Source organism: Halichoeres trimaculatus, unplaced genomic scaffold (genome assembly GCF_033239565.1).
Source record: "Halichoeres trimaculatus isolate MK-OKI-2021-1 unplaced genomic scaffold, fHalTri1.1 fHalTri1_scaffold_17, whole genome shotgun sequence".
Lineage (NCBI taxonomy): Eukaryota > Metazoa > Chordata > Actinopteri > Labriformes > Labridae > Halichoeres > Halichoeres trimaculatus.
Window position 1 is genome coordinate 17,333,656 of NW_027437195.1, and position 20,851 is coordinate 17,354,506.

The window sequence follows — 20,851 nt, forward strand, 5'->3', positions numbered from 1 at the left end:
CTTGTCCTTCCATCCATCGTTATTGGGAACACAAGATCTATCTCCAATAAGATGGATGAGCTAGCCGTGCTAACCCAGCAACAGAGGGAATACCAGAAGGCAGAGTAGCATCATGCTATTCACAGACATGGCTAACAGAGCTAACATCAGACACCAACGCCATGTTGGAAGAACTTCACCTGCTGTGAGCAGACAGGATCTAGGAGACAGAGACTGAACAGACTGCTGAAGAAGCTCAGTCCTGGACCCTGTGGAGGTGGAGGCTGGCTGAACTGGACATTGATAGACAAGCTGTCATCATCTTTTTTCTTATTGACCTTTTTGCACTTTCTATACACTTTTTTACTTTTGTTTTCTTGATTGCTGCTGTGACTTAAATTTGGTTGTACTTGTTACAATGACAATAAAGTTCTATTCTATTCTATTTTAAAGAAATTGTTCATAATGTCTTTCGTTTTTACAGGCTATCTTTTGCACTAAACTGTCTGAACTAACTTTTATCCATTATGAATAATCCTGATCACCCACTGCACCACCTACTGGACAAACAGCCAAGTACCTTCTCCAAAAGACTGATCAAGAAATATATGGGAGAGCTTTCATACCAAAGTTCATAACCCTTTACAGCAGCTCACCTCTAGTGAGTTTAGAAGAGTCATCATAGTGTTAATATCTGTCTTTCCATATGTAATATACTCTGCTCATGTTACTTGAAGAACTCACACATTATACTGATACCACTGTGTTTTGCAGACTAACATCTTTTAAATCAAGCAAATATGTTTACGTTTTTTACATTCAGCTGAAAAGTCAAAAATAATGTTTTATTTAATGTTTCATTCTTTAAAACCAACAGGAAAGCTCAAAAGCTTTAACAATAATTGTCCCATTCAAACATTGACACCATACTCACAAACTGATGGCAGAAGGTGCTAACATTCATGAACCACCAGCTATGCCACCAGAAGCAATCAAGGGCTCAAAGCGTCTTGCTCAAGGACACTTAGGCATGTTCAGAGCTGGATATGAAATGACAACCTAATGCCTGAGAGATGAGCGACTTTACCCTTGAGCCACAGCATCCATACAGAGTGTGGTAATGACACTTGAAGGGAAGCTGTCTTTATCTTTACGGTAAATCGCTTAATGTCAAGCAAACAATGTCTTCAAGTCTTCTTATCATGTGTTCTCTGGACTCATGCATTTCAGTCACTGCGGGGTTGGAGGAGTCAGTGATTAAATTACTCTGAACAAAATCAATAAAGGAGTCCATGTAAGCAGTTGATGTTTGTTTTATTGGCCTAAGATTGTCTGGACATAATGCAACGTCTCCGGTGCGTAACGATGTTCATCGTACATTTATTAGTGACATGTGCAGCACAGAGTATAAATGTGTTTACTGAATAAAAGGGAGACATGGAGTCATATGAAAAAAAGGCAAAGTTTACAATGAGCTTTCAGGACATTTTGAAGGTTCTTTTCACACGTTTCTTTTAGAGCATTATGTAGTTTTAAAAATATGCCCATTGACATGAATGGAGGACAGTAACAAACAGAAATGTGTTCAGTTTCATAAAGTAGCCTCTCCTAAATATCCTCTCACCCTGGCACTTCCATGTTTGATTACCAAAGCGATTGTTTTCTCAGCTATAATACAATGCATACAGGAATTTTACATTGAAACATCAGGTACATCTGCAATGTTCAAATATTTGACCCCATTAACAAAATATGTATAATAACAATAACAAATTTTACCAACAATAAAAGCATTTGTTATAGTCACAAAGTCCCATCTCTTGCTATGCTCAATTGAGACTGAAAGAAATATGTGCGTCCATCGTACGGTTTATATACACAGTGATGGAAAAATACAGACATAACACAAGTGCTTAGGAAACACAAAGTCCATCTGTGAACGCTGTTGAGGCTATGATTGATAAATTAGACACTTCTTTTGACAGACACGCTTCTATTATGTGTTGTTTGGCTGGTGCAATGCTGCCTCCCCATGGCCTTGAGCACACACTGCATGTGTCTTTAAAGAGTAACATCTCCTTGTTCTCAAAAAGGGACAACTTGCTCTGGTCCTATTGCACAGTTTTATCATCCAGCGATGGAGACATATACATTTCGATTTAAAAAGTCAGTGTTTCTCCCCCATGAGTGTTGGCAAAAAAGTTCAAACTACTGTACAGTGTCACATTTTAAATAAATACTCTCCATTAACAAAATGTTGATGAGTATATTAGCATATATAAAACTGAAAAACATCTCAACTACTCATCGACTCTAAAGGAACCACATAAATCAGCACCAAAATCTGGTGGCAGCTTTGGCTGAAAAAGTAAACAAACAAAAACAAATGCCAAACAGAATATCAAACGTAGCAATCCAACACCAGCAGATATTAAATATTTGTATTAAAATGAGCTTTCAAATCCCAAAGCCACTTCTTTTTTTAACAGGGGCCCCAAAGCTATACATATATAGAGATATTTTGTTTTTGTGGATATTTCTTTTAAAAAAACAAACATTTTCTGTCATTTTGATAAATAAAAATAGAAAAACACAGAAATATTCAATGTCCGTCACATGAGTCTTTTCTCTCCTTTTGTCATGACTTCCCTAAGTGAAAGAGAACTTGGCAAATGATGGCCACCACTCCTGTGTTGAGCACCGAGGAGATTGAGAGGTCTAATAATCTGCTTTCATACAGCACAAACTCTGTCTTGTTCTCCTCCACTTTAGCCATGGCTAACAGGCCTTTTGCGGCTCTACACATCATGTTTATGCTGGGTGGGTCCATGGGCGGGTGCCCCATGTGCAGCAGGCTGTGAGTGTTCTGTTGGTACTGTGCCATGCTAACTCCATCCTCCAAGAAGCCAACCAAATTACCCACGCTGCCTTTCTGCATGGCTATGGCTCGTGCAGCTGTTGGATCTCCTTGAGCAAGGTGTGAGAGGACGGCCACGGCCATCTCCCTGTACACCTGTGCCTTTCTCTGACCCACATAGCGGACTAAGACTGTGAAGAGTTTCTCCTGCCGGCTGAAAGGTGGCGTAGCTAGCAGGAGGTCGACGTTGCCGCTTTGGATGCTGAGCTTGCAGAGGCACTCCAGCACCAGCCTCTGAGGTGTGAGCTGGGAGTGAGGGGCTGTTGAGGGGAAGGGGTCCTGGGCTTCAGCTGAAGGGCACACCATCCAGTGAAGCAGGCCGTCTAAGATGGGGAGGCAGATTGTGTCGGGGTAGGAGGAGAAATCCAGCTGACCAGAGATGTTGGCCAGAGTGACCATGGCGTTCTCCCTGAGCAGACTCAGACACTCCCACCACCACTCCTCCTTGCTGCTAGACAGACCTTGCTCCTGCTGCTCATCTCTCTGGTATGTGGGGGGCGACCGGTTCCTCTCTGGGTGCTGGTGGTGCAGCAGGAGCAGCCTGCCCAGGAGGAGAACAAGCGCTGGGTGGCGCGACATGTCACAGTCATTCCCAGGGATGAAGGAGAGGCTCCGGACAATGTTGGAGACTAAGAGGCAGCGCTTAGAAAGTGAGTCCTGCCAGGCGGAGGTGATGGAGAGCGGAGCCTCATCCAGGCAGCGGGGCTCATCCTCCAGCAGGGTGATGTGGTCCTGCTCTCCGTCTGAATGCACCCTGAAGGGGTAAGATGGCAGGGAGCGCGCAGGGTGGGCGTAGGAAAGTGCCTCAACTCGTGCACAGAGAACGTCATCGATGGTGGCGGTGATATGTTTCAGAGTTTTTTCCTGTGCACCGTCCTCCTTGTTCTCCCTGTCATTCTCTTGTCTCGTCTTGTCCTGGGCTCTGATTGGTGGATCACCCCGGGGTTCAAATTGTGTCTGAATGTGTGCTGTGGAATCACCTCCTCCTGCCTGCCAGTGGAGCAACCCACTGGTGAACTCAGTGACATATCCTAAATGCTCTGTCATGTCCTCAATCAGGTCCTCTTTGTGAACAATCTTAACAGGGAACTTGTCATATTTACTGGCTTGTTTAGGTTTGGGTTCTAGCTCTGAAACGTGCATGTCTGTACAGTCCTTTGCACTCTCTGATGCCTTCTCGCACTTTTCTTCTTCTACTTCTTCTTTTCTTTCTTTCTCTTTTTCCTCTTCCCTCTCCTCTTTCCTTAAACTCTCCTCTGACTCCTCTTTCTCACCTTTCACCTCGTCTGGCTCTGCATCTGCACAAGCTGGTACAGCTTCCTCCTTTATGCCTCCATCTTGTTCCACTTCAGTCTCCAGTGCTGGAGCAGGTTCAGGTCCAGACTGGACAGCAGAGTCTGCTTCCAGCTCGGGAATGGCTTCGTCTTTCTGGTCAGCAGAGGAGTCTGACGTGGTTTTGTGAGGCAAGGCCCCAACCTCAAACTCTTCCAGGATACCAAAGATTTCGATCAGACAACGCCGGAAATACTCCACAATAAGCTCAAGGAATCCAGGCAACTGGTCAGGAAAGAGAAACACATGACAGAAATTAAAGCAGCAGGAAATCAAATGTGTTCCCAAGCTAGCTGAGATATTGGATTTCATTAGGATTTATTTCCAGTCACTTTTTTAAAAACAAATTAGAATTGCATGATGTCCCTTTAAAGATCTCCTCCTCTTTGGATCCAGACTACAGACAGGGTTAAACTACAGCATCAGATTCACAGAGATACACAGTGTGCCATCCTGTCACAGTATGTGTTAGCAGAAAACATGATTTCCTCTGTTCATGAGCAGTGATGGTTTTGGTTTTCACCTGGGAGAGGTTAAAGGAGGCCACTGTGCTGTCGTCGTACAGCAGGATGTTGATGGTGTCCAAAGCCCATGTGCTCTCTGCCAGCAGGCCTGACTTCAGAGACATCATCACGCGCCAGGCCTCAGGCGTTCCTGGGATTAAAACAGTGGGTTTTTAGAGCCAAAAGAAAAAAAGGGGATCATACATTGTCCAAACGATGAAAGAGAACGCTGAACAGAGTAGATCAATGTGAGTCCAATGAAAAAAAAAAATACCCCATGTTGTGCTAGTTCTGCATGAAATTTTTGTTGAGCTTTCAAAGGTAGGCATAAAATTGTAATTTCATGGTGTGAAAATACTGTAATTTTTCAACTTTCAGGCTAAAAGCCAAAATTAAACATTTACCACATTAGCATCAAAGAGCTCCATGGATCCAACCATCACAGCCCGTGTAACACAAAAGAGCAACAGGACTCACCAGTGTCCTTGGAGTTGAGCTTGCGTCGAGGCTTCAGAGTGGGCATGCTGGACTCGACTGAACCTGGGGGGTAGTTGAGGTCCCGCCTCAGATTTGGTGGAAACTGACTGAGGGGTCCGCTGCCCTGAGGGCCCATCATGCTCATTCCAGGCTTGTGCATCTTCATGGGGGACATGAAAGGTGCTTTGCTGGGTGACATCCGAGAGTCTATGGATCGCTGGAAGGCCCCCGGGCTCGGCGCCCTGGGCAGGTGGTTTGCCATGGAGGGAGAGTTAGAATACGAAGATGGTTGGCGTGACGACAGGGTGGGCATCCCGCCTGATGACGTCATGTAGGGAGACTGACGGTGCCATGGCTCTTGCCCTGGCCGCCCGTCCATGTCATCTCTGCTCATTGAGCCATACGGTGGCATTTGAGAGGGGGGGCCCTGTCTGTTTGCGTAAGGGTAGCCGAGGTCTGTCCTGGAGGGCCACATGTTGGGGCCTTCAGAAGCATGGTTAGGAGTGGGCCCTCCGCCCATCATATTGTGCTGGCTCTGACCTGAGGGGGCCATGCGGTCTCGGGGGTAGGGGAAGGGGAATTGCCCCTGGAGGGGTCTGTGTTCAGGGCCCGAGTACCCACCACCGTAGTGGTTGTACATGTCCGGCTGCTGGTTGCCGTACTGCATGGCGTACATGTCGCTCTCGTGTCTCTTGGGTGGTGGACCGTACATGCCGTCCATGGGCCGCTTGTAGCCCTGATAAGGCAAGAGAGTGATGGTTCCTGTTTACTTCTCACTCAGACACAGACAAGCAAACTGATGAATTCGAAATGATCTTGCATAGACATCAAATAAGTAAAGTTGCTCCTTTTGTCACAGTTTGTCAGCTTTGTAAAGCCCCCTGCCTTGCAAATAAAGACAGATGGTACTTCTGATTTTTTGTTTAAAACTGAGTTCCAAGTAGTCCTAAATACAGTAAAGTACAGTTAAATAAAACAAAATAAAACACAAGATGGTCAGTTTAATAATTCATAGAAACAATGAAAAAGGAAAGGCCTTAAAAAAACACAACCCAAACCACAGTAAGCTTGATAAAGCTTGTAGAAATGATGCCACTGAAAGGTTAAGTCACAGGGTAAAGAGAAGATAAAGGTAACGATGGTAGTTTAGCAAAAACACAGCATTTTCCTCCTTGCAAAATGGGCTATGAGATAATTGATAAAATATATGATTAAGAAATGAAGCTGAGGTGATTTTAGGACACTTCATGTTTGTATTGATGTAAACTTCTTGTCTTTGTTGGCTTATAAAATACTCCTTCAGTACACAATATCCTAACAAGCTCTGTATCGAAGTGTCATTTCTGAGTTAGGAATAAACAGAGATAATAAATAAAAAAATGAATAGGAATGGGCTCCCTCTCACCTGTTGCTGTGGGTACATCCCTGACGGATGCATCCCGTATGGCATCCCAGGAAACTGCTGACCGTAGCCGTCATGTCTGAAACACCACAAAGGAAAGAGGAGGGTTATTTTACTCAGCATTTTGATAAATGATCAGCACAGTCACATAAAGACACTTCATTTGTGCTAAATCAGGTGCTCACAGACCTCTGCTGTGAAGGGTATCTGCTGGGAGAGTACATGCTGCCTTCACTGTTAGAGGGCCCCATGTTGCTCTGACTCCCAGGGGGACCCATGCTCCCCTCCATTCCCATCATATGGTCTGGTCTGAGGATCAAACACAGGAAACATTTTGAAACCTCCACTAAATGCTGATCCCAATTAAACCTGAGTCCTTTTTTGTTAACCCACTGTGGCTGTTGTCTCAGTCTCAGTTAGACTCTGGTATGTGTGCATTTCTCGTCTTTTTGCTTTCACTCAAACACAACACGCTATATTTACTGATCACCATGGTGCCAGAGAGAAAACAGCAGGACTTGAATGTTGTCAGACTGTCAAGTTTGCACAACAAAAATCAGGAGGAGCAGCAGCATGAAACTTCTCTGATGATCCTGAGACACTGAGAGGATCCAGCACGCAAGCTCGGCATCTCAGAGTCTCCTTAAAAGACTCTGTGAGAAGTTTTGTCTGTTTATGAAACAGAATTAAATTAATAGTGGTGCTAACACTTTAAATGTTTAGGCATTTTTAATATCTAAGTTGGGTAAGGTATCAGGCCATATGATTGATAGAAACTTAAATATTTTATTTATTTGGGGGCGCCTTTCATGACACCCAAGGTCATCTTACAAAAAGATGAAAGCATTAAAACAAAACATCCGCATAAAAGCAAGTGAAGTGCAAAGTGTCCAGTTAAAGAAACTAACATTTTTTTTCTTTTGTTTTAATTTTCTACTGCAGAAATCAACACAAATTGTTGCATAAGACTTTTAAAAGGAAACAACATTAGCTACACGTGTACAAGACGAGATCAACAATGAGATGAGCGGTGTTGCTTCAGAAGCAATGTTTGATAAAAATTATAATAATAATATTTTTCTACTCAACGAAACATAAACATTGTCACATACACTGTATGGTACAGTGTCAAGCTTTGTTCGGGATAAGTTAAAAGTCTGGTTCACACACCTGTACCCCTCAAAAGGCAAAGTGAGTTTATAACTTAAACCTTAGGTTTTAAATTCAGTTTTAAAGTGACATATATCATTAAAAACAAGGCCCTGCTACTCTACTCTAACAAGTGAATCTGTTTGAAGGATCAGATTCAGCTGCAAGCTTCTGGACACGCTCCCGTTACTCCCATAGAAGCAGGAACTTTGTGTCACATGGAAACGACACAGTTTACATTAATAACTATACAGCACACGTATACAAAACATACACATGATGAGAAATACTCCCTGCCTTCTGGCATATATTTTATGGTTATCTTACTTTAATCTGTTGTTGATATGATAATCTGCTCAGGTTTTAAAAAATTTAAATTTACCAAAAAATAATAAAATCACTTCATTATAGTTGACCATGCAGTTCACAAGACCAGAAAACGAGCTAATTATATCCTGCTTATATTTACTATGTCAATGCAGAGATTTGTTTTTATCTTCATACAGGCAGTTTCTGCAGTTTAATTTACAGTGTCTACCATGAGCAGTGATAATCAACATGTAACAGATGTAAACTTAACTATTATTTTTAAACTACATTAATTGTCCATATTGTAATTTGAATTGTTAAACACACAAAATAAACATCCGGCTTCCAACCAATCAGCAAAAAACCTGGGACCTGACTGTGACACAAACACCTTGGGACATGTTGGCCACATTTTAAGTGATACCAAACGTGCTCATTCAACAATGTTAAATGTTAAAGCTCTCTTTTTACTGCCTTCGTGATCTTTCCAGCCAGACACAAGGCCTACACCTGAAGAGGATATTTCTCCCTTCACAACAACAGGTGGCGCTCCAACATCCATGCACAAGGCAGAGATGTTTAAACTTCATTAATTATTTAAAATTCGACTTGCAGTTAGTAAGAGACTGGCTCTAATTATTATAAAACTCACTTCACTCAAAATCAGAAGAAGATCCCCTGCATATCATTATTCTGTTATTGTTTTGCATGGTTTTCCATATACTCAGATACTGTTCTGTCTTTATCAGTTTTGGTATGTCAAAAGTTATGATTTAGGTTTTAAAAATTGTGTGTAATGATGTGTGTGTGTTTGTTTTGCCTGAATTCACAGTGTCACTTGTGTTGTGCTCTTGGGTGCTTTGCACAGGGCGTATAATAAAGCTCTTTGTTTACTACAACTGACTGACTGGATCATCTGAGATGAGAGACTAACTGACTCCTGAGTAGGTCACTCTGACATCTTGTGAACAGAGGACTGCTCTGTCGGGTGCAGGTCAAAGGTGTATGCTGTAATAGTTGAACTATTGGACTAATTTATTGAAATATACAGTAAATAGTAATTTAAAGTCACTGTTTTCTTTTTTTGAAAATATTAAACATTTTCATATGTATGTTTATTTTTGATAAAAAAGATTTTTGATAAAAAGCCGAGCTTATTTGGGTCTACCTTTAGAAATTAGATACTCGTTGTGGATAAAATCACTTTATCTGATGCACACCAGAAGTCTTGTTCCTGGCTACGCTAGAGCTCCAAACTCAAAAGTTCTGGATGGCATTCAACATGGCAGATCCTCCTTCCTATACCATCTGTATTACCAATATTTTAAATCTAAATGAGGCAATAAGAGCCACCTTTCCATTAATCATAAAAACAGGATAAAACCACAGATGCACCACTGTCTCCTGTTGATTTGTGTTCGTACCTGCGATCATAGCCCGGCCCATAGGGATACTGTGACCGCTGGCTCATGCTCAGGGCTGATGGGGGTCGACCATACATGTCCTGCATACCACTGCCTGGGATCTGGCTGGGCATGTAGGGATCAGCTCCTGCCACTGCGAGAAGAGATGAAACTGAATGTGATGCTTTCAGATCATTAAAAAAAAAGATAAATCAAGATGACCTGACCAAAAGTGAATAAATGATGGTTTAAAGGAGAAAAGACTATCAGTGTATGAGAGGTTTAACATGCAACTAAAAGATAGCCCATATATTCTTTACCACCAGGTGGCAGCCTTCCTCCATGAATATTCAGCACTCTCCATGATTAAACCTATTGTTCTGAGGCTGCAACTGTTGTTATGCAGCTAACATCCACCATATTATTCATTCAGACTCCATTCTCCTCAGCCTTCAGAGGAGCCGCTATCCTTTCTCAAACTCCTGTTTGTTCTGAAAACTAAACCACATGAGTTGGTCAAAACAGGTGCTTCTCAGCGGGGTGGAGGGGATGAAAGGTTGGAAACGAGGAGGATGAAAAGGCTGAGCAAAGTTAGGATGAGACGAAGGCTAAGCTACAAGAAGATCAGAAGAACTGCTGTGTTTTCGATAAAGGGACGTGTGGTGTAACAATCAGTTCTCATCTCTTTTATAGTTCTAATAGTAAAACACACACATCTGTCCTGATCTGAGACAACATGGGGACGAGGCAATGAATTAGACCGACGAGACTGATGAAAGGAGAAACGCCGCGGGATGCATTTTGACAAAGAGCTATGCAAGGTGTGATAAAGTTGTAAATTTGAAAGTCTTAATTTAAAGGCAGCGTGCAGTTCAAATGACGGAAACAAGGAAATATATCCTGTGGCATGATGAACACAGGTTAAAGCTCAGTGGTGGGTAAAAGGGTGTCTCAGCTTGTGCTTCACTCACTCTTCCTCATCCCTGCAAAGGGATCCTTGGTGTCGTACTGCATCCTCATCATCATGTCGGGCATGCTGAGGCCCTGCTGGTACGGGGCCGAGGGGGGCAGAGAGGTAGCACGCTTCTGGAAGGCCGGATCGCTCACCTCAGAGAAGGGGTCCTGGACACTCACACTGCTTCTGGACGGGTGAGAAATGAGGGAGGAGGGAGAGTGGAAGCTGTGTGAGAAAGGTGGTGTTGATAAACTACACACACTGAGGAGATAATTATAAATAGTCTTACAGACTTTGGAGGTGTGTGGTATCGTTTAATCGTGTAGTTTTTGATTATTTCATTGATATATTCAACATTTCAAACAGGAAATAGCTAAAGAATAAAAAAATTATGGTAAACAAACCTGAGAAATAAAAGATACTTTGAGATATTAGTTAAGTCCCTATGCAGAATAAGCTTCATCCACCACTGTGGATCCAAATGAAGCACAAAGGTGGGGCCAGATTTTTTTTTCTTTTTTTTTTTTTTTTGTTTTTTACCAGGGGTAGCTAAACCCTTTCTATTAGGAGGCATTTTATCCCTTTTTTGTTTCTCCGGTATTATTTTGACAGATAATATTAAAGTGTCATGCAACACAAAAGTATGGCAATGCTTAATTTATTCTTTTACCCTATGCTTTATTTTTCAAGGCCTTTGAGAAGAGAAGTATGTCCAAAGTAACCATCAAAAGGTGCACTCACAGTGGGTTTGTCCTGTTTGTTTGAGCATGAGTGTCCCATGTGGTGCTTAAGCATGGTTTTTGGCACGGTTGCTCATCAGCACGACACAAGCGTGAGTACGCAAAGTGGGCGTGGCGGGTAATCAACATGATTGTTCCTTTAAAATGACTTTACACAATGGCAGGAAAGGTTTTACACTGGTGCGATAGGAACAACAAATACATTTACAGTAAGGTTGCAGTCATGATTTCATGATTCATGTTGCTGAGGCCTGGTTGATGATGGAGCAATGAGAGAGCAGGACAGAGACTGGACAGAGGAGACGCAGTATGAGGCAACTGGGTTTAGTCTTTGTGCCTTGAAGTGTCAACAAATAAATGTGTCACATCAAAACTTGAGGAAAAGCTACAACTAGCCTGAAGCAAAACCCAATAGGTTCTCACGACACTGACATGGCAATCAGCCAATCAGAGTTTAGGGTTTTGTCAAGACTATCAGGGCGGCCAATAAGATTTCAGGGGGCCTTGATGAAGATGAAGCATTTTCTGTTGTGATTGCACTTGGTGAAGAATAAATAGAAGCACGGGATAGATACGTTAAGGTAAGTTCAAAAGTCTGAAAACTCAGGAACAGTACAAGATAAATGTGTGTTCTGATGTTCATGATGTTGTTTTTTTTTTCATTCACATACAAGTGTGCTCCAGCACAGGTTTTAAAGAAGCTAATTAGACAGTCTTGGAACAACCACTGTAAGAAAAGAAATAACATCCTCCACACCTTATATTACAAAATTAATAAACATATTTTGGCTGCAGACAAAACAGGCAAAACAATGATGCTCGCACCCTTAACAAACGTAAAGTTAGTATAGACAGAGATAATTCAAGACCACCCATAAATAAATAAAATAAATAAAATAAATAAATAAATTAAATAAAATTAATAAATAAATGAAATAATAAATAAATAAATAAATAAATAAATAAATAAATAAATAAATAAATAAATAAATAATTAAAAATAATAATAATAATAATAAAACACTTAAATCTTGTAGCAAAAATGGAGCAAATAATTCTGTAGTCTGTTTTAGTTTCACCTGTGTAAACGTGAACAAAGCTTAATCCTCTTCATTCTTTTAACAAGCAAATATTTACAACCCAGGTTTACACCAAACACCACCAGACTATATTTGTTCATAAGGAGTGGCTTGTGCAGACCATTCATTTGTCACGCTGTAAGTGAAGGCAGCAGTTATATTAATCCTATAGTGATAATAATAATATCAGAAACATCAGTATCTAAGAATCATCACCTCATATATCTGTAGCAGATCTTCAGTGTAGTGTTTTTGCAGAATGTGTGTGCAGTACCTGTTGGGGGGCAGGGGTGTGACCTGTCCCAGAGGGGTGGTAGCAGGTGTGGGGGGTTTCAGATCCCCTGCTGCCTCCGCTGTGGAGCTGCTGCCAGAGGACTGAGGCGTTTGAGGGCCTTGTAGGGAGCCGCCTGAGTTAGCTGGAAAACAAAAGCATCCTTGTGATTACGTCTGCCAGCCAAATATTTCAGAAAATTCAGAGTCAAAACTGCAGGCCTCCCCCGAAGCTTTAAATAAGATCTTGGAGCTGGATTTGAGCTTGAACAGCCATAGTGGGCTTTCTGCTGCAGCAAGGTGCTGTGTTAGAGAGATAACTTTGGACTTAAGGCCAAAGCACTAACTGTGATGCCCTACATGAGAAGTGAGCTTTAGCAAACAGCGGACATGAGGGCAGAGACGAGGAGGACTGTGGGGCTGCTTTACAAGGGGGGAGAGGAAAGGAGGCAGGAGGAAAGGACAGAGAGAGAGGAAAGGAGGGAAGGATCGCTCACTTAAGCAGTCAAAATACAAATCTGTGTTTGGAAACTGTTGGAGGATAATTTTGCAGGCCTTTTTTTAAGGATCTCATGGAATTGGTGAAGGGTTCATGAGGAGGGCTGAGCTTAGGGGCATATGTTTAAAAAAAATTATAATGTATATGTCGACCAGTGGGATTAACACAATTATGTTAGAGCCTAGACTGCAGGAAACGTCTCCTGAGGATGAGTGAGGAGCCTACAAAAGGGTGTGCAGATCCTCACACTGGGGTTAAAAATGGATCAGTGTGCTCTCTTGTTATGACACCACATTTCTATGAATTTGTCAGTTCAGATGACTGAAAAATTATCAGAGTGCTGAGCCACAAGGGCCCAACACATAAAGAACCCCCCACCAGATAAAACCCAGGGATACAAATTCCCAGAAGCAGGTTTAATGGAAAGTGTGTCCCGTTCCAGCTGAAAGGATGACAGAGACGGAGAAAGAGAGAATAAGAAAGTATCCTAATGAGCATTTAGCGTAAGAAGACTTTCTCTGGAGCAGCCTCGCTGGCCTTTGCCTGCACCGCACGTTTCCATGCAAAAAAAAAAAAAAAAAGCAGAGCTTTAAAAATTCATGCCAAGTCTGAATTATTCAATGATACCCCCTGCCTCTACATCATAGGAGATGGAGAGAAAGAGAGTGGGAGAAAGAAACAGGGAGATGATTATCCCATGATGCTGAGCAGAGGTAGGAGAGAGGGCAGAGAAGGAGTGGGGAGCATTAGGGCTCCTTCATTTCCTGGGATATCCCTGCTCCAGATAAACATGAACACGCACACGCATGCACACACACGTGGAGCAGTGCAAACAACGATCGGGTTAGCCAAGGTTAAGAGGTTCACTGTTCCTCAAGAGCAGCCAGGCAGACAGACATAATACAGAGCAGAGGGGGGTGGTGGAGGGGAGGTGGAGGAGAGCGTGAACTCAAGTGGCCTCTGCTCCACATTTAGAGGGAGAAAGGAATGACAGGGGAGGCGATGAGGGGGATAAAAGTGCACGAGTGTGTGTGTGTGTGTGTTTGCAAAAGGCATGTGGCTGGTGTTTGATGTGTATGTGTGTGCAGGACAGGCTGTGTGTGTATGTGTGTCGGCGGGTGACATAATCCAGAGGAGTGGTGGTGGTGGTGGTGGTTAAGGGGGAAAAAAAAGTCAGTCAGCTGAGCCAGTTTTGTGAATGAAAGGTGACGGCGAGGTCGAGTTTGTTTACGTTCCACATTCCAGTCCTCATTAATCACTCCACAAACACACCACTACACACACATGCACTGTCTTTGTCTCACACACACACACACACACACATGCACACACCCCACCAGCCCGCTGGACAAACTCCCTCAGTGACATCATTGGGCTGTCAGTCTATATATAGGCTGGCTGGGTGTCAGCGGGCAGACCGGGCAGGAAAGCATTGATACCACACTGACACAGACGTATACAGAGGGAATGAGTCAGACACTTCAAAGCTTATTTTTTTTTAAGTGTTTCCCCATTTTTGTAACAAAACTGACATGTCATGTCATCAGAATAATTTTATTATAAAGTAAAATAAATGTTGATGTGCAAAAGTTTAAATTCATTTCTGTAGGTAATAGATGTTGAATCACGGAGTCAGATGGAGACAGAAACAAGCATCCAGACAATTCCTCCAGCCATAAATAAGTCAACAATAGTCAGATTATCTTCACTGCTTTATGAGAAAGTAAAAAAAGATTGTGACGGCACCTGAAATGTCATTTATAATTAGGCTTGAATGATTTTCTATGATTTAAAGGTTATCACCTCACAGGACTAAAATCGCTCTTTGCTCTTGTTTTCTGGGTTCGCTCATTGTTAGTTATTCTGATTTTAAAGCATTCAAGCAAACAATTTATCTTGAAGCGAAGTTTTCTTTAATGTTGGAGTGATGTCGCCATGTTTTGATGAACTTAATTTAGTGAAAAAGCAGTTCTTAAAACCACAGTACATTGAGGGTAGAGAAATCAAAGCATCAACAATTCACAATTTGTTGATTAAGCTATAGACATGATCCTTCACCGCAAAGTCATAGCAGATTCTTTCTCAGCTAAAACAAGAATATGAGTCTGAAATTGTGATTTCAAAAATATTTCTTGAACAGGGCTTCATGGAGCTTTTTAGTATTGGTTAACACTGGCTGTAAAGACTAAACTTTTATGTGGACCATATATTCCCATAAATGCTGGTGATAATAAATTTATACACATGACTCTTCTTCAATCAAATGTTGCAGCATAGGCTTCTTATAATGCAGACGTGCATCTCCAATCAAGGATAGACCTCAACATATTTCACAAAGCAGAGATCTCAGCATATGTACAACTGTCTCATCAACTCATGTGAAGGAAATAGTAATTTACGATAATGATTTGGTGAGATCTTCTTGAATAGAGTCATAAAAGTGTTATGAGCAATGGGAAACATATACAGTTTCATGAGTGTGTGTGTGCAAAGTAAAATCATGCATACTGCATATGTGTGTGTATGCAAATGAAGGTAGCTGCTCTTTCCCACCAAGCAGGGAAAGCAATCTGCAGTGTCTCAGGCAGGTGAAGTGCTCTGATGTTCTATTTAAAAGCCAGGGTCACTTTTCTCATCTCCGCTGCAAATTAGAGATGGGACCTTACTGCTCTACACTGCTCTAACTCTATCTGTCCTCCTCTGCTCCTGAAAGTCAGAACTGTGCAAAGACTCAGAGAAAGAGAGAGGGCAATGTACACAAACAGAAGCACCGTTTGTGCTCTGGTGCTGCTCCAAAACAGTTGAACCTGACCTCTAAAGAACTGTTATAAAACAAATGTGAGTCGTGGGTTCCAAATTCAAATATGATTGAATCATGACTCACCATTATTACACTCACCTCATTAAACCAGCAGTAATGTTACAGAGGAGGTACTACGCTTTCCAAAAATTTAAACATGGAAATAAAGTAAATGCTTGATGTCCATAGTTAAAAATGAGCAAATTTTCAACCTCTGCAGCGCACAACAGTCTGTTCTAAAAATAGCACAAAATCTTCACCTCACTTGCTGAAATTTTAAAAAATTAATTCATCAATTAATTTATCTTTAAAAAAAATGTTTTGCTCTGTGTTTGTCTGGAGATCCTACATGTAACCATGGCTGCATTGTTTTCATGTGAAATCAGCTGTTAGCAGCCTGTAGCATGTCATTGCTAACTGGTGCAAGGCCTGATGTTTTCCCACAAGGTGAGGACGACATGCTGGTTCTCAGGTGTGAGCTAAGAAGTGACAATATTGACCTGTCCTTCCATCCATGGTTATTGGGAACGTGAGATCTATCCACAATAAGATGGACATTAAGATGATGATGATGACTCCTGAATTTCCTGAAACTAAGTGTTTTGGATGGAAGCTGAATTAAAGATTTTATAAAACAAGGATTTTTTTTTTGAGCTGTAAACCACACAAAGCTACTACGCAAACCAGAGGGACAGGATATACTCTTCAAAAAATGTTTGCAAGACATTGTACTGTAAGTTCTCTTCAGTGGAGCAGAATTACAAAATCTTTTCCCTTCTTACCTCTAGCTGAATTAGCCGCATAGCAAGCAAACCATCAGAAGTATTTAAACTAATGCAAAATCATAACCCAACAAACAACAGCGGCACATTCACCCTTAAGGCCTCAGTCCACTAATGGCTCCTATTTTCTATGCAAAACAATGCAGCTCAGTGTTAGGTGTCATACACACAAAATGTCATGAGCATCCGCTATTTCTTTATGCAACACTCCAAGATTCAAACAAGTTGACCTTTTTGAACTCTACAGAGCTTGCCAGTGACACTTCTCTGTTTTTAGCCAATCAGATCTAAGAATGGGTGGGGCCTCTGATATTAACTCAGGCAGAGGTGCAGAAACTAAGTGCATTTATTTTTTAAGGGTATCATTTGTAGGTCTGCTGCTAATACTTAAACCCAGTTTCCATAAACTTATTAGACATTTTCTTTGTAGAATAAAAGGGAAAACTTAAAATAAAGACCATTTTGAAATACTACAAAGAGAAATTGAAATGTTGCAACACAGCTTTATAGCCTCACAATGTTAAGCACCAGAAATACTCTGAAAGTGGTGTTATGGGTACAGCTCGTCTAAGAAGAAACAAGATAGGTCAGTGGACACCGAAACAGCCTTTACATTTCTCTTTGAGTCAAAGTTCTTTTAGAGCATGTTTAAGACTGGATTGTGTCTTTGATGTTTCTTCACAAACATCTTTAGATCAGTGCAGTTCTTTAATAATTTCACAAAAAAGGGCATCACATAAAATGTGTCAAAAAAGAGTAGCAGTTAGCCTCCTGGTTCAAGTGTGTGTCTTGTGTGCAGAGACAAACCTTAGAAAATCACCCTTTGTCCATGCTATCCCAAACCCTCCACTTCCCACATTTCCGGTCTCTTTTCAGCTGTACAGACAATAAAGGCCTCCAAAAGGAAAAGAATAAAATCTACATGGCCTTTCTGGAGGTCTTTGGCAGTGCTGGACATAGCTGCTTCGTTAACAGTATTTTTGTCCTGTAATAAATCATTTTACTCCCTAAATCTGTGTTTATTTAATTAAATTCTGTTGAATTTGGCAAGTTCTTCTAATTACCTGCTCTTCTGTTTACAGCAGCTAACATAACACGGCATAGCTCAGACTCCAAACAATACCTCTAACTACCTCAGTAAGTTAACTCCAAAGCAAATAAGCTACAGAAATAAATGCAACTGTTGGTGTAGGTAAAAACTGTAACAGTTATCCCCCAGGTGATTCACAGGGAAAATATACACACCATGATGATCAATCTTTTTTTAAATCTGCACATGTTGCTAATAATCCTGCAGGTTTCAGCTCCATTGCTACACTGGCATGGCAGTTACCTTCACCTGTTTCCTGACTGAGCTGTCTTCATTGTGATGATGTTGTACTCTACATTGTCATGAATACAGATCACTGTCTGATGATTCCTCCCAGCTGCAGTTGATCAGCACCACCTGTTGTTTGGCTGCAGACAGATGTGGGAGTGCTGATCTGTTGTCAGGACTTACCAGGTGATGGTGGCTGGATCTTGACCTGCTTCCTGCTGTCCCCTCCCGCCATGCTGCTGCTGCTGCTGCTGTCTGCCGGTGGCTCCTCCCCCCTCTCCATCTTGCACTCGTAGGCGAACAGATACTGGATGTACTGCTTCTTGAGGGCGCTGGCTGAGCTGCTGGATGTTCCCACGTTTAGATTGGTGGACAGCTCACGCCACTTTTTGTTCTTGTTCACCTGAGAGGTTGAGGGTTTGTGGGGGAAAAAAGACATTGATAGAGTGAAGATCAAAGATCCAAAACTGCAATAAACTGAAATACCAGCAAGTGTTGGTCTTATTTTTAGTAAAAACTTTCTTTTTAGATTTAACATGAGCCACATTTACACACAATCTCCACACTGCAAAAACTGAAATCTTTTTAAGTGTTTTTGTCTTATTTTCAGTAGAAAATTCCTTTTTAGACTCAATATGAGCCAAATTCACATGACCAATCCAGAAAAATGTCTTGTTTAAAGTTATTTAAGGACAAAACTGAGGTCTGAATTGCTCGTAACCAGTAAAAAAATCTGCGAGAGAAAAGTTACTTGTATTAAGACATTGTTCTAGTCTCAAGGAAATTTTCAAGCAATTTTTTCTTGTTCCATTGGCAGATTTTTTTTACTGATTACAAGCGATTCAAACCTCATTTTTGTACTCTGATAACTTGAAACAAGACATTTTTCTGGATTGATAAGTTGAAAGTGGCTCATACCGAGTATAATAAGACAATTTTTACTTAAAAAAAGACAAAAACACTTGATAAGATTTCAGTTTTTTGCAGCGCAGAACAACAACTTATTTCAAGACATTAAAGATTAAAAATAAAACCTGAATCATTCCTGAAATAAGAATAATGTTTAAATAAAAGAATCTAAACAAGACTTTTATCTATTTAATTTTTGAGTATGTTTTACTCTTTAAAGCAAATTGGCTGTTGTTTTATTTTTCACATGTCTTGTAAAGAGACATTTTAAGGACTTGTCAGGTTAATGTGTGTCATATTAACTCTTAAAAAAACAGCAAACAAAAAAAAAACAAGAAAAAAATAGACTGAAACATACTTAGCTATCAGTTTTTTTGCAGTGCTACAAGATTTAATTGATTGGTATTCTTTCTGTGTGTTGATTTTCTCTCTCTGTACAGCCTTAAGTACAATTTTTGGTTTAAGGCCTCAGAGGATCAATGTGTAGGAAAATGATTTTTAAAGTTTCACTCAATTAGATAAATAAATTAATCCACTAAACAGCTCCTGGGGTCATTTCTGTGAGTTTTATTTTACTTCCTTGTAAAGGTCAGACAACTGGATGTGACAAGGCACAAGAGAGTTATGCCTATGTTCAACATTTAAAAAAGCAGTTTTTTGAGACTCAGTGGAGTACGGTGGGGGTGTGGGTGGTGTCAGCTGACAATATCTGATACTGTGTTCATGTCTCAGGAAGTTGCTAAAAGTTTACAAAAACTGTAAGAAGATAAAGACGTATGAAGATTAAGATGATCCATAGGAGGAGTCTTACTGGCCGTTCACTGTAGTCCATTATAACAGGTTGTGGTGACATTTGATTACGTGGATGTGTGTGTGTGTTATTTCCTCTATTTTTTCACTGTGCTCAGAGACCAAAGCCTGCAGTTAAATCCCTTTTTTCAGCAAGTAAATAGTAAAGCTATAGAGGGACTGTCGTGCTTATGAACAAAGTTTTGTTTCCACAGTTTTTTTAAGGTTGATGACAGTGCAGTGAGAAACAGAGAGTGATGTTAGTGTTCCAATACTTTGTTTTGTAGGCGGTTGTGTCGGAAAAGTCAGCACGTATTTTCAGTTTCCTACCACTTCACGCTGTGCGGAGAAGAGTGGGAGAGTCCCTGATGTGACATAATCTGACGTGATGTCAAAAAATATCCTTTTTTGTATCAAAACTGGAAAAGAGCACCCTTTCCCTCTAAATTTGCACCTTCACGTCCTGTAAAACAGAATAACATTTACTCTATCAGCAACTATTTCAGAAAAAGTTATGTGTTCATGTTAATAGGGATGGGAATTGATAACATTTTGTCAATACCTTTGCCCTTATTAATTCTGCTTATCAATCTGATTCTTTATCAATTCCCTTATTAATTCCTGTTGTGATTTTTTTTGGTAAAAAAAGGAGCTTTACAGGTTTTCTGTGTCAACAACATTCAATTGAGTTTATACTGTAAGTGAATGAAATGTAATTGGTCCCTGAGTCTGGATATTTCTGGGCATATGATACAGAAACAGGTAAAAATTGCACACAATGTGACGTTGATGTACTGTGATGTAATATATCAATAATTCAAGTAGGCCATCTAGTGTCTCAAAGTGGTTATAACAATGGTTTAAGTTGTTTGGAAGCTTTCTGTAGTTATGAAGTCAGACATGAGCCCTTCATTAGCCTGTTAGCTCTTGACATTTGAAATTCTCAGTATTTTTTTTACAAAGAGTTGATGTGATATGTTTCTGTGATGAAAGTTGAAATTCTATTCTGAAGCTAAAGTTATACTGATATATGCTAACTGCTAGCACATCAATGCAGTTTCCCATATACGTGAGCATCAAGCTTGCACTATTTGGTTATTTTGGTAAATTAGGTGATTTATACCGTTTGGAATGTACTGGATATGAATCTTCTGAGAGAGAGTAATGTACATTTCTTTATGAAGTCAGTTCTTCAGGAAAACTTCAAGCTGAAAATCCTGAATAGAAGTTTTCTTGGGA

The 20,851-nt window shown here is 40.8% G+C and overlaps 1 protein-coding gene across 8 annotated transcripts in view; it reads right to left on the bottom strand.

Annotated features, from left to right (window-relative positions):
* Positions 1-1,274: 1,274 nt before the first annotated feature.
* LOC141806232 (AT-rich interactive domain-containing protein 1B-like) overlaps positions 1,275-20,851 on the bottom strand; it is a 276,933-nt gene continuing 257,356 nt past the window's right edge. For 7 of the 8 annotated variants that reach the window (XM_074691607.1, XM_074691606.1, XM_074691600.1 and 4 more), the window contains 9 exons: positions 18,098-18,317; positions 12,520-12,661; positions 10,443-10,612; positions 9,493-9,625; positions 6,800-6,919; positions 6,614-6,689; positions 5,209-5,944; positions 4,752-4,882; positions 1,275-4,453 (listed from right to left, as the gene is read on the bottom strand). In XM_074691607.1, coding sequence (XP_074547708.1) covers positions 2,618-4,453; positions 4,752-4,882; positions 5,209-5,944; positions 6,614-6,689; positions 6,800-6,919; positions 9,493-9,625; positions 10,443-10,612; positions 12,520-12,661; positions 18,098-18,317 — 3,564 coding nt within the window. In that variant the 3' untranslated portion in view covers positions 1,275-2,617. The remainder of the gene's footprint in view (positions 4,454-4,751; positions 4,883-5,208; positions 5,945-6,613; positions 6,690-6,799; positions 6,920-9,492; positions 9,626-10,442; positions 10,613-12,519; positions 12,662-18,097; positions 18,318-20,851) is intronic. The other variant, XM_074691602.1, reaches the window with a different exon arrangement.